The sequence below is a fragment of the Ciconia boyciana genome, chromosome 1 (assembly GCF_034638445.1).
Source record: "Ciconia boyciana chromosome 1, ASM3463844v1, whole genome shotgun sequence".
NCBI lineage: Eukaryota > Metazoa > Chordata > Aves > Ciconiiformes > Ciconiidae > Ciconia > Ciconia boyciana.
Genome location: NC_132934.1, coordinates 194,565,147 through 194,581,109, shown reverse-complemented (window position 1 = coordinate 194,581,109; position 15,963 = coordinate 194,565,147). Strand labels below are relative to the sequence as shown.

The 15,963-nt window shown below is 40.4% G+C and overlaps 1 protein-coding gene across 1 annotated transcript; it reads left to right on the top strand.

Annotated features, from left to right (window-relative positions):
- Window positions 1–1,332: 1,332 nt before the first annotated feature.
- Window positions 1,333–13,098, top strand: RFC3 (replication factor C subunit 3). Its single transcript, XM_072850365.1, has 9 exons — window positions 1,333–1,526; window positions 2,708–2,845; window positions 4,007–4,074; window positions 6,880–6,977; window positions 8,473–8,654; window positions 8,901–9,037; window positions 9,164–9,262; window positions 10,334–10,403; window positions 12,096–13,098. Exons 1-9 carry the CDS (start codon window positions 1,440–1,442, stop codon window positions 12,285–12,287), a joined length of 1,071 nt encoding a protein of 356 aa, XP_072706466.1. The 5' UTR covers window positions 1,333–1,439; the 3' UTR covers window positions 12,288–13,098.
- The last annotated feature ends 2,865 nt before the right edge of the window (window positions 13,099–15,963 follow it).

Here is a 15,963-nt window from a genome sequence, read left to right as displayed (position 1 = left end):
CGTAACTATTTCGGATAAACAGCTAACATGGTACTAACTGATGTACTCTCTCTTTGCCCCCACTAGCTTTACGTGATCTTTATGAGTAACTTGAGTGTCTAGGTTAACGAAGCTATTACCTGCATTATAGCTTTCTAAATATGTGAAAAAAATGTGAACACAGAGTTGATAAAATATCAACAGTCAGATGAACTTTTCCTATAATTGTATTTTTTTCACAGAAATCATGCAAGTAAAAAAATTAGGCTGACACATTTTAGCCTATTCATGTGTATACTCATGTTTTATTACTTTAAGAAATTCCTCTGCTTTCAAATAATATCATTTGTGCATGATGCTTCATTTATTAGGGCTATTACTCAAAGAATCAAAATGAGAATTTCTCTATTATATACCTATTCTGTCTATACATATTCTGTATATACATAAAGCCACATACATAGATGGAGCTTGCAAATTCACAACGTGATACATAGATTATGGGCAGCCCATCGATTCACGACGAGGCTGCGAGAGGGGGATGACAGCAAGACAAAGAACCTAAGGACCGACCATATGTTCCCCTGACCCAGAAAACCGGCCTCTTCTTGCTGGCCGTCTGTAGAGGTCAAGAGGCCGAAGGCACGCCGATGAGCCTGGTCAGAGGCAGGGCGGGCAGGCCCCGCGACCCTGCAGGCCTCTTTTCTGTCAGCCCCTTGCCGCTTCCCTCCCCGCCAGCTCGCCCTCCGGCGGCCGGGGCGCCGGGCCGGCCCTACGGGCGCTCACCTCAGCTTCCACCTCCCCCGCCTGCTGACGGCTCTGCCGCGGGAGGCCAGCCCGCACCGCTCGCCCGCCGTCGCCGGCGTGCCCCCGCCGCCACCCCCGCTCCCATGAAGTATCCGCGTATGATTTGTGAAAAAAAATCCCGAGTTACGATGAGCAAAAGCAATGAGTTCGCCACAAACAGCAAGAGATCCGCTGCTGTAAGCGGGCAGCAGCGGTGCGCGGCGCTGGTGCTGGCACTGCCGTGCCGGGCCTTCCCCGCCCTGCTGGCTGCGTCCCCGGCGCCAGGACCGGGTTTCGCGGGCGTCAGGCCGTGAGGCTACGTGCGGTGGCGGTTGCTGCCGCCGGGACCGCGAGCACGGGCTTTGCAGCTTCACGCACAAAGCCCGCCGGGGCACGGAGGGAAAAACTGTCATTTGGGAGGGGAAAAGAAACCCCAAAGCTGGCGGGGACCGAGCGGGCGATGGCGGACACCGCTCTCCCCGCCCCCGCCACGGCCGGGTGCAGCTCACTCGGGGAGCCGTGGGGGCGGGGCAGCAGCGCGCTTCCGCTCCCTCGCCGGCCCCAATGAAGCTTGTCCCTCGGCGGCTGCCGTACGGGCCGCTCCTCCTGCTGCTGCGGGCCGGGGCTGCGCGCGCGCCGGGGCTGCGGCGGGCGGCGCGCGCTTTTCAACCGCCATGAGCCTGTGGGTGGACAAGTACCGGCCCGGCTCCCTCGGCAGGCTGGACTACCACCGCGAGCAGGCGGCCCAGCTCCGCAACCTGGTGAGAGGCCGCCCGGGCCCGCCGTGCGGCACTCGGCGGCCTCCCTGGCGGGCTCTGCCCGGTGCCGCTGCGGCCTCCAGCTGTGGCGGCGGGGGCCGCCTGAGGCGAGCCCGCCACCGGGCCCCTCTCCTCCCCGCGGCGGGGATCCTCCAGGGGTCGGGATTCCGCGGCCCATAAGCTGCGTCTGCGGGTTTATAGGGCGGGGGCAGGGAGCTTTCCCTCGGTGCAGGCCCCAGCCTTCGGAGGATCTTCCCTGCCGGGCGCCGCCGCTGGGAAAGTGGTCGGCTAGCATCGTGGTCCGCTCGGGAGCATGGCCTTTACGCTAAGGAAAAGGCTGCGAAGAAATAGGTGGCTTGACTTTTTCAGCAGTGGTGTGCATCTGTGCTTCCTGCTGGTTTGGGCTGAGAATGATCAGTATCTCTGAGAATAGGGCTTACCTTGTTTACTTAAAGTTAGCTGAATTTTTTAAGGTGCGCAGCTGGGAATAAAAGTCAGGCCTATATAATTGCTTGGATGTTGAAGGACTGCTTCCCCTGCCAGAAGTGCTGACTTCTCTTCACTAGACCGCTGGATTGATTCATTCTCAGTGTTTCTCTATGACTATTGTATCTAACTAATGTAAATTCTGACTCCGGGGTTTGGTCAGATGTTCTCCAGGTCATGCTTTTTAGCTTTGCAAGAAACAAACTCCTAACTTCATTTAAATACAGGCCATCTATTACTAGGTGGCCAGATTCAAGGCTTGCAAATGAAACAACAAAGTAATTTTATGTATATGCATATATAATACACATGTAGAATTGTGTAATCTGCTTTAAACTTTGTTTTAATCCTTTTTATTGTGTGTTTATTGCAGCTGTCACTCTAGAAACCCTGGAAAGCATGTGAATGCTGGGGTGATTTTTTTTTGTTGGTTTTTGGTTTGTTTTGGCTTTGTTGGGTTTTTTTGAGTGGTGAGGTGTTTGGAGTGAAATGAGTTACATATGGTCTTCAGAAAAATATGATATTCTATAGGAAATATTTCTGTGGGAAAGGAATTCAGCACTTCTAATTCTAGGTACTAAGTTGTGACTGAACTGGAAAAGTCATTCCATGTAAACTTGGGTGAGAATGGAAGGATGAATACTCTCTTATAAGGAAAATATTGTTGTAGCTAACTAATAGTCTTGCTTTGTGTTCAGGTTCAGTGTGGTGACTTCCCTCATCTGTTGGTGTATGGACCATCAGGAGCTGGAAAAAAGACAAGAATAATGTGTTTGTTAAGGGAATTATATGGTGCAGGAGTAGAAAAACTGAGGATTGAGCATCAGAGTATAACGGTAAAAAAATAAATCTTCCATCTGCTGCGAAGTAATGTGGATATTTATATACTGACATATTTCTGTTGTGAGGCCTTTATATTTATTTAATTTTTAAAAATAACTTTTTGCACTCAGTATTTTCAAGCTCTTTTATGTAATTAATCAGACTAGTTTGGTTACATGAACAAATACTTTTCCCAGATGTTCTTGTTCCTTAGGTCTCTATGGGTGGGAGGATGTGAGGTTTTTTGTTGTTTTCTATGGCTGGTGGTGGGTTTTTTGTTTTTTTGTTTTGTTTTACAGGTCGGTTTGGACAATAGCATGTGTTGAAATAGACTAGCTCTCATTAGATGTATAGAATTTCATTTGTCTGTAAAAATAACCCTTATTTTTTAAATTATTAGCACTGCTTTTTGCATATATGCAAGTTTTAACTTGTTTTCTCATTCCCATAGTGACAATTTCAGCATTAGCAAAAAAAAAAAAAATCAATTTAAATTCTGTCTGCCTTGGTCTTAGGCATTTAATTGTTTATTATTCAAAGGTTATATTATCCATTCAAAATCCTTGTTATGGAAGGCTTAACTAGCAAGGGTTTCTCAAGCTTTATTGATAAGTAGGTTATTTAATGCTTGCTTTTTAATTCTTAATAGTAGAACAAGTATAATACTTGGACTGGGTGACAGAAATATAGGATATATTTAACTGTTCAGACCCAAATTTAGTGGTGATATGAATACTAGTGTTTTCTTTAAACAAAGTGTAGACTTGAAATCCTTTGCTAAGAGAAGTAAACAGCCTCTTCAGGCTTGTCCAGAGGTTTTCCCTCCAAAACTTTTCTTTGGAGGGACAAAGTATCACTTATTTTGAATGGCTGATTCCAATAATAAGATTTCTTGTTACGAAACTCAGTAACTGGAGCATGCAGTAATATGTACTATGTGTTGCTATAATAATCATTACTGTTATTATTTTACAAGCTGGATGATATGTCAGTACTCCTCCTTTGGAGGTGGGGTTGGGGAGTAGGAGATGCATGTCTAGTGTCTCAGCAGTTCTTTGATCTCTGAGGCTTTTGGTTTGCCTGTGACATAGCCAGTTGTAATTTGTAAGATAAATTTTTGCATCAGATCTTTATAACGCTCTTTCCGAAATTTAATATGCTTACTTTCTACATAGGCACCTTCTAAAAAGAAAATTGAAATTAGCACCATTGCAAGTAATTATCACCTTGAAGTTAACCCAAGGTAAGTGTATGGTAAAAATCTCCCACTTCAAATATAAGCCACTAGTCATATTGCGAGTGGTTTCAAACTGCGTATATAAGGGCCTGATTGCCCAATTTATTGCCTGAGCAAATTAGATAATGGTTTATGGGTTTGGGCTGCATATGGGAGCAGGGAGAGGATTTTTAATTGAACAGCTCTAAATGAACAAAAACTTGGACTGCTGTATAGTAAAGACAGTAATGTTGTGCTTAATTAGCTACATAAGCATGCTGATGTTGAGGACTGGGTAACAGAAACGATTCTGGATTCATAGATCTAACCATTTAAGTTGAAATTGAGAACACTTATTGGAACCAACACCCCCATATTGTTAGTTCTCTCACAAATACAAAAATAAAGTGATTTGAAAGTAACTGAGGTTTACCCAGTAACTCTTAAAATAAAGAGTTTAGAGCACGGGAAAGAACACCATCACAAAATACTGGGAATCCTGTCATGAGCGAGGTCAGATGTCGATTTAAATGACAGAAGCTATAATGGTGTACTGTACGTCTTCTTTGACAGTTGTGAAATTGCTGGTGATAGTTCACTGACCCAAAGTAAATGCTTGTATTTACCTGAAACCCCTTAACGTTGCTTTAAATCACATGAGAGTAAATGTCATTGTGCACTGGGAGGGTTTGGTTATGTTGGCTTTGCTGTCTGGGTTGCAATTATAAGACAATGTGTATCCTGAAGTAACTTTTAGCTTTGTGCTTATTGCTAAACCTTTTCTCATGTTGCTTTGCATTTTAGAAGCTATTCTCATGTACCATGTCTCCTTTACAAGCTTGTTCTGCAGCTAATCTCTGTGTATTGATTAGTGAATATCTGTTGGTATTCTAATACAGACCCAAATAATTAAAGCTGAGACTTTTATTGGTAATTAACTGTTGAATATGTCATTTTGGTGATGTAAAATGTCTAACCATTCAATCTTCTGCTCTGATAACCTAATACTACTAATACTTCTGTTATTCTCCGTAGAGTACTTTTAGCTTGAAACATATAAAATAATTTGGTCAACCAAAGTATTTTAATCTAAATATAAAAATCCTGTAAGTGTAGAACTGCTGTATGGTTATTGTATATAATAGTAGTGCTGAGTTTTGATTAAGAATTAATATATTGATTCATAGGCTTTAATTGATCAAGCAATTGTCATGTTTATGTCTGACCAGACAGTGAACTTGCGTGCGCTGTGCTATAGTCTGTGAAGTTTGATTGAATTATAATACTGTGAAATCAAGTTGTGCATCTTTGAGTAACATGATAAATGGCTAACAGGGAAAGGAAATTAACTTCTGGGAAGGACTCTGCAGACAATGAATTTATTATGGAACTTTATTAGATAGAGCTGTTCTTTCTCCTCCAAAAAGAGGATATTGTCTGAATTCCAAAGTGTTGTCTGCTGGTCACTTGACTAGCTTGGGTAGATGCTTTAAAATGGGTTCTCCTGAGTAAGTGGGTAATGAAAGAATAAGGAACAACAAAAATTAAATGTTTGTGTAGTAACTGCCTTTGTTCATTGTTTTCCTGGAATGTTTGGTGTGGGCATGTAATATCGAGGATAATCTTTCACCATGAAATTATAACTCTGGGTTCTCTGTTACTGCAGAGAATAATTTATCTTTAAATGTTAGGAAACTATTTTGATCACTTTCCATTTCCAAAAACTGGCCTAGCTCATAAGTAGAACTGGCTTGTTTTGTTTTGCTTTTTGGGTTTTTTTTGCGCTGTAATCACAGGCCTGCTCCCTTGCTGAAGGACAGATCTCTGCAGTCAAAGTCAGCATAGCCTATTCAGCAGACTGTGAACTGTTGAGCTAATATGCTTCTCTACATTCTGCTGCCTTCTCCTTGGCAAGAATAGGGAATGTCTGTTTGAGTGGTGACTAGAACAGGACAGACAAATGCCTTTTTCATTTGCTTGCCAGTGAAAAATATTGTAGAGCTACTGCTGCCTCTGTAAAGGCAATAGTCTGGGGATGCTAAAGTGTGGGTTTTTTCCCTTCTTTTTCTTTGCTTTTTCAGTAATCTAGCTTGCAAGTCAGTCCCCAGTGGTTGTCAAATTTTAGTCAAGCTAGCTGAACTACTAACCCGGGGATTGAGAAAGCTGTGCAGTGCTACTCTAGGGGATAGTAAGGAGAAGAGGCAGGAATGAAATCTAGTATTTCCCCATGTTTTTCCTGCCTTCTAAGAGGAAAAAAATTAACCATCTGTGCTGTAATAGTACCTGAGTATCGGTCTTTTACTAGTAACTCTTTAACTTCACTGTGTCTGCCATTCAAGTTTACATTAAGCATAAAGGTTGTTCATAGCATGACATCTAATTTTCAGAGGAAAAAAACGTATGCATTTACATCAGTCCTTTCAGTCAGGCATCCTATTATGTGGTTAGACTTAATTTTTTTCCCATAATGGGTAAAAATGTTCACATCACATGTCTTTGCCCAAATCACAAGTAACAAAAGTTTATATTTCTCATACCAGAAAAATAAGTTCTGTTCTAAAGTGTTAATAAAACATTTAACAACACTTTCACTACTTCCCAATACAGTACTACTAATCTAGCTGTGTCTGTGTAAGCTTTGGGTTGTTTTTATTATTGGAAAGGTAACTTTCAACAAAGTATGTGTGTTGAGCTTAATTCTAACCTCAACAGCTTCTGAATTCTTTTGGCATTCTTGTTTGGTCAGTTGACCAAGGGGCTGCTTAGGAGGATGTATTTTATATGCAGTATAAAGTTGTTTTAAAACAAGTTTTATTCAAACTCCTGGCACAGTGATGCAGGAAACAATGACCGTGTAGTAATTCAGGAACTCTTGAAGACAGTAGCACAATCCCAACAGCTTGAGACAAGTACTCAACGAGATTTTAAAGGTGAGTAAAAAGAGTTAAAACCAGTCAAAGTACTTTTTAAACTTGTTCATCAGAGATTTCAGTTGACTGTTTTGTTTGTACCTGTATATTGCATGAGGGCACACACGAACCTTTCCCAAATTAAACAACCTCCCATTTTTCTTCCACTGTGGAAATATCTTGAATGGTTAAATACTCAGTATGAGGTTCCCTTGTGTTGGTTTCTTAAGAGGACAGGGTGTAGTTGAAGACTGTGGCCGGGCAGAGGGAGCTGGGATTCCTGCTGCCTTTTTCTTAAGTCTATCATTGAAATGCACTGTAACTTAGTTTAATGATCTACAGTAGTAGTTGCGTTATGAGCTACTGAGGCTTAATGTTGAGTTGAGGGGCAGGATAACCTAATGGCAAACCTAAAAGCATTTTATCCGTAGTGTACAAAAGGACACTGGGTAAGAAAATGAAGAAGGCTTTAATTAAGTTTTCCAAGACACATGTTGCGACAATTCGCTTATTTTTCCTCCCCATTACTAAATTGAAAGCAAAATCAGAATTGTATAACAAGAGATTGAAGGATAGAAGAAATCTTGACAGTTAGAGTAGAGCAGAAATTAGTTGAAAATGGTCATGGATTTAGTACTTTGTCTCGTTTTCCTCACTGTTCTCAGGAAATACTATATTTCACCTGAGCTGCTAGACACTGATTGGCTCTACCAGTTATTGGTGTATATATCCTTACAGCTGCAGTCATACCATGCATCTCAAAGTATCTGATAAGCTGGCTGATCTCCTTAGGCTGCATATATAACCAGAAGACCAATGGGAGAAGAGTATTGGGCTGACTTATTCCTCCAGGCTGTTCTTACTGGACCATTCAGAGTACTGAAATGAGCCATCTATGAGTTGCCTATAGAGGAAACCGCAGAAGGTAGCTGGTCAGGTTAGCTGCTTCATATTAGGTGTTTCCTGGTTGTTCTGAAGCATTTTTGAAATACGTTTGTCTTTTAAAGAAAAAAAAAAAAGACCATGGAAAGGCGCTGCAGCTACAATAACAAGGCAGCTTTCTACTACTACTTTGTTAAGCTAAGACATTGGCTTTTAAATATAAAATGTATTGAGGGGAGTCTTCAAGAAATTTTTGCTTTTTGATATGTCCTTATGCCATAAATTCTTTTGCATTTCTTACTTAAAAATTCCTTTTAAAAGTTACTGTACTAATTATCAAAGTGAAAGTTTCTACACCTACCTGGATTATTTCTTGGCACTGAAGTGTTGCAGGTCCTGCTCTGAAGAAATTGACATTCCAGGACATGAATATAGGGTGTGAAGGAGCAGAAGATTATATAGTCAAAAAGACATGCAGGTTGTCTTAATCTTTATTTTCCTGCCTGTGGAACCATGCTGCCTTTTTCTGCTTGTATCATTTATTTTGGTATTATCGCTTGTATGTCAAAGCACTAATTTTCTTGGAAAGATTTGATATTAATAAAACCCCCCACTATTTTTAATCCTTTTTTAGTGGTGCTGCTAACAGAAGTCGACAAACTCACTAAAGATGCTCAGCATGCTTTGCGAAGAACAATGGAGAAGTACATGGCGACCTGCAGGTTGATCCTGTGCTGCAACTCCATGTCAAAAATTATAGGGCCTATTCAAAGCAGATGCCTGGCTGTACGAGTGCCTGCTCCCAGTATTGAAGATGTATGTTGAAACAGAAGCAAAAATAAGTTATTTAAAACTTCTTACTAGATAAGTTCTTGCTGTGGACTTATGAAATATTTTAATTCCACAAAGTGACCTAGTTTTTCTTTGTGGTGGGTGACTTGTCGAGCATGTCTTAGGAAAGACTGGTGTGTCTCTGGTCCAGAAATGTTTCAAACAGGAGAATCTGTAGGTGCTAAACTGTTTGCTAAGTGTTGTACTCTCTGCTATCTGTTTCCTGTGTAGATCTGCCATGTCTTGTCCAGTGTGTGTAAGAAAGAAGGTCTGACTCTTCCTCAGGAACTGGCTCAAAGGCTTGCAGAGAAATCTGGCAGGAATCTTCGGAAAGCACTACTTATGTGTGAGTCCTGCAGAGTACAACAGTAAGTCACTGCTAAAAATTAATGTAAATTATACTGAGACACATAAATGAACTTACTTCTGAGGCCTTGTTAGAATAGGTGAGTTTGCTTTGATTTTTATTTTTTAGAATTATTATTATTATGTAGGTATCCTTTTACTGCTGATCAAGACATTCCTGAGATGGACTGGGAAGTTTATCTGAGAGAAACTGCAAATGCTATTGTGAGTCAACAGACACCACAAAGGTAGGTGAATACACTTGCTTGCAGCTATAAATTATGTTTTTGGTGTACTCTTGACCCTAAAAAAAAAAAAAGCCACATTTAAAAATGTGGCATCTTTACTTTAGTTACATGTAATTTTCTAGCATTTCTACTGGAGCTGGTACTTTGCAGCCAGAGGAGGTGAGCTTTCAGTTACCAGAGGAGGCTGAATAAGCGTCAGGAACTGAAACAATTGCTAGTTTTCTCTGTTGAAGCTTTGTAATCAAAAGTGAGCATAAGCTTAGTTGCATGTTGTGCTGTCTGTCTTTATTGGGGGGGGGGGTGGGGGGGGTGGTGGTGTTGTGTTGTTTGTGTTTTTTTGTTGTTGTTTGCTTGTTTTAAGGCTTCTGTTTCACCATCTTTAGCATAATACACCTTTGTAAAAGAACTGGAAATGAGAAATCAACGCTTTTTTAAAGCATATTAGGAGATGCCCCCTTTATCCCCCTTTATCTATACGCAGTCTGATCCTTTCAGTCTATTCCATATATTACATGAGATGTCACTTAAATTCTTGTATTTAATTTAAATGCTCGTAGCCTCTGATGTCCTGATATCAAAAGTTGAGAATTGATAACTGTGTCACTTCCTGCCACCTAATCATCTTACCCCCACCTTGTAAATAATGAAGATGGAAAAACAGCATAAACGAATCTTGTAGCTCTAATAAATTTTGTGGTGTCTTCTCACAAATCTTAAGCGTGAATAATAATTTAGATATGAAGAGGAGTTAAAGGGAGACAAGCCTGAGACAAATTCTAATGGCCTTGTAGCTTCTAGATTAACTGAGACCATTGTAACTAGAGTGTATGTAATTTATTTTACTGTTTTGAATAAAAGGTGACGTGTAGCATTTGAATTGAAACTGACTGATTTGTGCAGTGCTTTTGGGTGTAAAATAACACACAACCAAAAACAGGAGAAAAAAAAAAAACAAACCCAAACCTTTGCTTGAGTTGACTTTTTTTCTTGCAGCATATTTCACAAATAATGAAAACACATTAGTATACTTTGAGGACATACTTCTGATATTTTGTGGTGTCTTTCCAACAGGCTTTTAGAGGTCCGTGGACGGCTTTATGAACTCCTGACACACTGCATTCCTCCTGAGATTATAATGAAGGTAATTCAGCTATCTAACTCTTAATGTGTTATAAATATTAATGCTATGACAGTCTCAGTTTGAGTTTAAAAAAAACCAAAACCACACCAAAACATCACAAATTATCCAAATATTGATGAAAAACTGTGTCCTTTCCAAATAGACTTGAGTGACCAAAAGATACTTTTCTCTTGTGTTTCCTTCCACTGGAGTAACCAAAATAGTCCAGGTTATCGCTCTGAAGCAGTAATTAAAGACCTCATTCTTGCAAACACTGATGCATAGCACTCACTTTTCATGATCCTCAGTTGATTAATACTAGACTGTTTAGTTAGGTTCATGCCTAAATATATTTAGGCATGATGGTTTTGAGTTGTGTAGATTTTGGGGGCAGGAAGATTCTGTTCTCTAATTTGGAAAATGTAAATGTCTAGCTAATTTTGTTGCAGGCTTCCTTGTTCACACCTCTGTTGAATGGTTTACTAAAACTTGTTCTGTGATCACAGAACAGCAGCATCATAGCTGAGTAAAAACAAAGGACCCGCTTTCTTCCCCTGAAGACTTCTCAGGCCAGCTTCTGTATTGAAGCATAGATATATCTTACGGGCTAATTTTGATACAGTTTGTTTTCTTTTGTAAAAGTTTTGTTGTTATAAGTTCAATATTTGTGATCTCCTAGTGGAGAGTTTTGCTGAAGGATGCTAGACCAGCAGGTCTCTTCAAAGACAGAAGTCATCTTGGGAGGAAAGAAAGCAAGAGGGATGTGTATGTTTTTATTTTAGGCAGGATGAAAGCGTGCTGAAGACAGCTAGAGCAGAACAAAGATTAAAGCTAAAGCTTGCAACTTACCCTAGGTGGACTTTGCCATCAGACACAATTACAAGATAACAAATTTCTTTTCACATTAACTGATTTCTGCTTTCTGACAATTCTGGTAGTTAGATGTTTCTTTAACCTTCCTTTCTTATAGTAGGTTAGTGGATTCTGCATTGCCCTGTTGTCACTGGGCCAAAGATGGATGTTCTCTACCCACTCCCTCTTCATAAATTTGAAATGGTCTAGAGATGATACCTTCCACTTAATCCTGACGGTTTTAATAGAGATGGGTTTGCAATGATTTTATTGCTGTCTCGGATCTAAAATAATGCATTTTTGTTTTTTGTAATGACTGAAGTATTGTTGTAAAGTATCTTTTGTGTGTCTACACATACATATGTACAGAAATATAAACAGATATACTTAAATTTTAAATAAGCCCTTTCCTTGTTATTTATTAATGTTGTTTCTCTTTGTGCTTGATGCTGTTGAGATAGGAAGTAAGTGATTTTACTACACTTGCTATCTTGGCAAAAATTCTCCCCAGGGCCATGTGCCTGCATGCAGTAGAGGTTATAGTATTTGGACATGAGGTTAATTTATTTTCTTTATTAAGGTATAAGTAGTTCAAATACATGATTTTTCCATCGAAGAACACAATAGGTAGCATCTATTTGACATGAGGGATTTATCCTGAAAGAAGGTTCTGAAATGACATGGTTCTGCGAATCTAGTTCTGTCAAATAGGTGGTGTAATGATTCTTCAATGTCTTTTCTGTTGGATTCATGAGTGAACTATTGGTCATAGCTTGGCTATTTTCAGAGAAATAAGGTTATCCTCTTAACAAAAAATATATAACTTTTCACATACCGTCCTGGTTTTTTTTCCCCTTTTAGGGCCTCCTGACAGAACTTCTAAATAACTGTGATGGACAACTGAAAGGAGAAGTTGCACAGATGGCGGCCTTCTATGAACACCGCCTGCAACTGGGTAGCAAAGCCATTTATCATCTGGAAGCATTTGTGGCAAAGTTTATGGCAATTTACAAGAAGTTTATGGAGGATGGACTAGATGACATGATGTTCTAACTGTGATGCCCAAAGTCATACACAGAATGTTGTGTCATGATGCCAGTAATGTTGCAAATGTTGTCTACTTGTCCATGCTTGATTGCATCTGGGTCTAGTTCAAAGTCAAATATTTTATTTTGCTATTAGTATAAAAGACAGTGAACTAAAGAACAATGTTTGTTCAGTTTTAGAAACAAGATGGATTGTTTGACAGTCACAAATCCATCTTTAGATCCATACAAAATACATAAGCCTTTCAGAAAGACAACAAATTGCCTTGGAAGTTGTATAAGATCATAGTCACTTTGCAGTATTTCTAAGCTGACATTAAGAAGAGAGAACATGGATGTTGCATGCTTGCCTTTTGATTGTTCATGGGCAAGGCTGTAAAGAAAAGATGTTTTTTCCATGTTGTGGTAAGTTCCCGTTTGAGCATCTATGTTCTGCCTACTGATTTATATATCTCACTGTTCATCTGGCTTCTTTTATTTTAGCCACACTGTTTTCTGTGGCGTGCTGACACAGAATGTTTTCTGACTGTTGTTTGTAAGCATTTGCATTGAAATTGTGGATGAACAATACTTGTGTTGCTTGTTAAATCAGTTTGACAACATGGAACATTTTGTTTAGAAGGAATATACCTATATAAAGCAAGGTCACTTGCTGGCCGACACTTTCAACATACATACTGCTGTTCAGGAAAGATTACTCCTTTGATGTGGTTTAACCAAGGGTAAGGTTTCAACTTTTAAAAATATTCTTTCACCTCTTAAAATGGTATGTGACATTTTTAAAATGGCAAAATAAATTGTAAAAATCTGAACAACAAATGAAATACTGAATTAGTGTTTTACACTGTCTGTGACTACCCAGGTATATGCATTCATTTGCTTTGATTTAGACTGTCTTTCAGAAAGGTGGGGTATATCCCCCCCATTGTAAGACTAAAGGGAGCCACTGAAGTTTTTTTAAAAAAAACCCAACCCATAACAACAAAAAAAGAAAAAACCCAACCCCACAAAATAATAAAAACCCCAACTAACACCACCTATGCCACTTTATGCTGCCAGTCTTTCACATGTTATTCCTATGTGCTCTGGTACCCTAACAATGAATTCATGCCCTTTGTTACTTCACTCTGCTAATTTAGGCTGTTACTAGATAGTATTTAAAGTGAATTAAATACTGTTCCCCCCCCCCTCCCCCCACACCTTTTTTTTTAGCAGGGAAGGGTTTAGTATTTGGGGATTTTTGTGTCCGAGCTAGTTATGCATAATGGCAGTTTATTGGAAGCTAGGGCCCTTCCTCTAGTAATTGATAAAGAAAGAATCTCACTAGTTATTACTAACACTGTCATCCCCTTTTAAATGTACAAAAGGCAGCATTAATCCTTACAGAGGTAGTGTCACTGCTGTTCTCAGGAACTTGACCATGCCATGTGTGGTGTTAATTCACAGCTTGCCTTCAGTTTCATTCTCAGAAAGGTGCTGCTGGCCTGCTTCACCCTCAACTGGTCTCCTTAAAACTGAAGAAGTCTAGAAAACAGATTATTTTTTTTTTTTCCCTTCCATCTGCTCTTGTCACCCAAATCCACAGCACTGGTAGCTTGTCAGGGTGTGAGTGTCTTAACTGTCAGAGATCCTATAAAACCATTAAATTAGTTGGTGGTCGTGGAAAGGAGTACTTAAATCCATTACAAAGAAGAGCACAAGAATGGTAGAGGGGGGCATAATTACTGCATGTACAAATTGCCTGCTCTTTCAGGAGCCTAGTCTTTTCAAAAGCTGAACAGACTTTACCATTTGTCTATTAGAAGTATAGCATGTGATGAAGCAGAAGCGTGAGTTCAAATGATGATGAAACACTTCGCCCCACCCAACCCCCAAAACTAATGGAGGAAGAGGAATGTGTGTAGGGATTTGTGAAATACAGCTGAAATGCACAGGGGCAGTATTGATGCAGAAGGTGGAGAGGCAGGGGCTGGATCGTAGGAGGCAGAGGAGCAGCTTGCTGTTTGTTTCAAAAGATCTCAGCAGCTTTGTCTAGGAGACTGAAACCCCAACTGTAGGTGTTCTTGCTATCTCTTCTTGAAGTTGCATTTTTATCATTTTCTACCTGGGATGAATCAAGAATACTCAAGGATGGAGAAATGGGATAATGATCAAAGATTGCTGACAGAGGAAATGGCTATCGCTGTTATTGAAAGCCAGCATTTCCCTCTGGTGATCCTGCTCCTGCCTCTTTGTTTTCCACAGTGTAGAACACACAAATTTAAAGACATGGGCACAGTATCTCATAAGTCTCTGCACACATTTTTTGTTCCTACAGTAATTTTTAAGGCAATTTTGCCTTAGTTTCCATAGCGGGCTCCCTAGGGAAACAGTCACGGCACCAAGCCTGTTGGAGTTCAAGGAGCATCTGGATGATGCTCTTAGTCATATGGTTTAGTTTTAGGTTGTCCTGCGAGGAGCAGGGAGTTGGACTCGATGACCCTTATGGGTCCCTTCCAACTTGACAGATTCTATGATAATGATCAGTAAGCGTTGTGCTTTTTTGGGAACATCTTAAGAGGCTGCTAGCCACCTTGGATGCTGCTTCCCTTTCCTTTTGGGTAGCTGTAGCACTTGCTTAGAGGCAATGTGGCACAGAATTGAGTTCCTGGGCTGCGCTAGAGGAAGCGGGGACCAGTAACCCCCATCCCTTGTGCTGTGCACTGACAAATGGGGTTGATAGGAACGTACGAGCAGGTGGCTCTCAGAAACAAAAGGGAATTTTCTGCCATTTTTTCCCCTCCTGTGCCTACCATGTAACCCTTTTACCAGAAAAGCAGAACCTTAGCCCAATAAGCAAGAGTCTCCTGGGGTGGGCACGGCTGCCTCCGCAGCCTGCATGCACACAGCCCGGCGGCAGCACTGTGCTGGACCTACGCTGAGCCACTGCACTCCTGCTTCACAGATCAAGTGGGAGAGGAAGTGGAGATAGACTTTCAAACACTGAATAGCACAGGACCAACCTCTAGATGATCCATTTCTTCAGCTGATTTCATCTTTTGAGACCTGCTTAGAATTGCTTCTGAATTGCATGCTGAGAGGATTACCCTTGCTTTCATCCAGCGTCACCTCCTGCTAGTTCCAAATGAAAACTCCAAGCTACTCCCACCCAGGTGGGACTTAAGTACTGAACAAGTCTAAGAGGTTGCAGAGGAGTCAGCTTCATGCTAGCACAGAAAGCCAGAGGTGAAACCAACTTTAAAAAAATGATCAAGAAACTAAAGGCAGCAACTACTTTAGTTAAAACTTTCTCTGCTCTGCAAAGATCAGCTGCGCAAAGGGCGAGTGGTGCATTCAAGACTTTATTCCCCATTTCTGAAGTCCAAGTGTTAACTCCTGTGGGAAACGTTATTTTTAAAATCACATTATTTTTAGACATCCATGGTAAACAACTCTACTTGAGCATTAATCATAATAAACATATTGTCTGATCAGAAGACTGATTTTTAAAATGTATTTTCTTAAATAAATTTCATCTGAGCAAAGCTGACATGAGGAATGTCGCCTTCTCTACCAAAGAGGTACCCTGATTATCTCGGGCTAGAAGGTAAGGTAGATAAGAGAAGAGTTCATTATCACAAATTTTCCTTCCAGTGCAGGGAATTCAAGATTATTACAGTTCATTGATATAAAATAATAGCTGT

Excerpts from the sequence above, each read along its gene's own strand:
- RFC3 (XM_072850365.1), top strand. The coding sequence starts at position 1,440 with ATGAGCCTGTGGGTGGACAAGTACCGGCCCGGCTCCCTCGGCAGGCTG. Across the intron at positions 6,978-8,472 it reads TACTCAACGAGATTTTAAAG|TGGTGCTGCTAACAGAAGTC; the intron begins GTGAGTAAAAAG and ends ATCCTTTTTTAG. Across the intron at positions 10,404-12,095 it reads CTCCTGAGATTATAATGAAG|GGCCTCCTGACAGAACTTCT; the intron begins GTAATTCAGCTA and ends TTCCCCTTTTAG.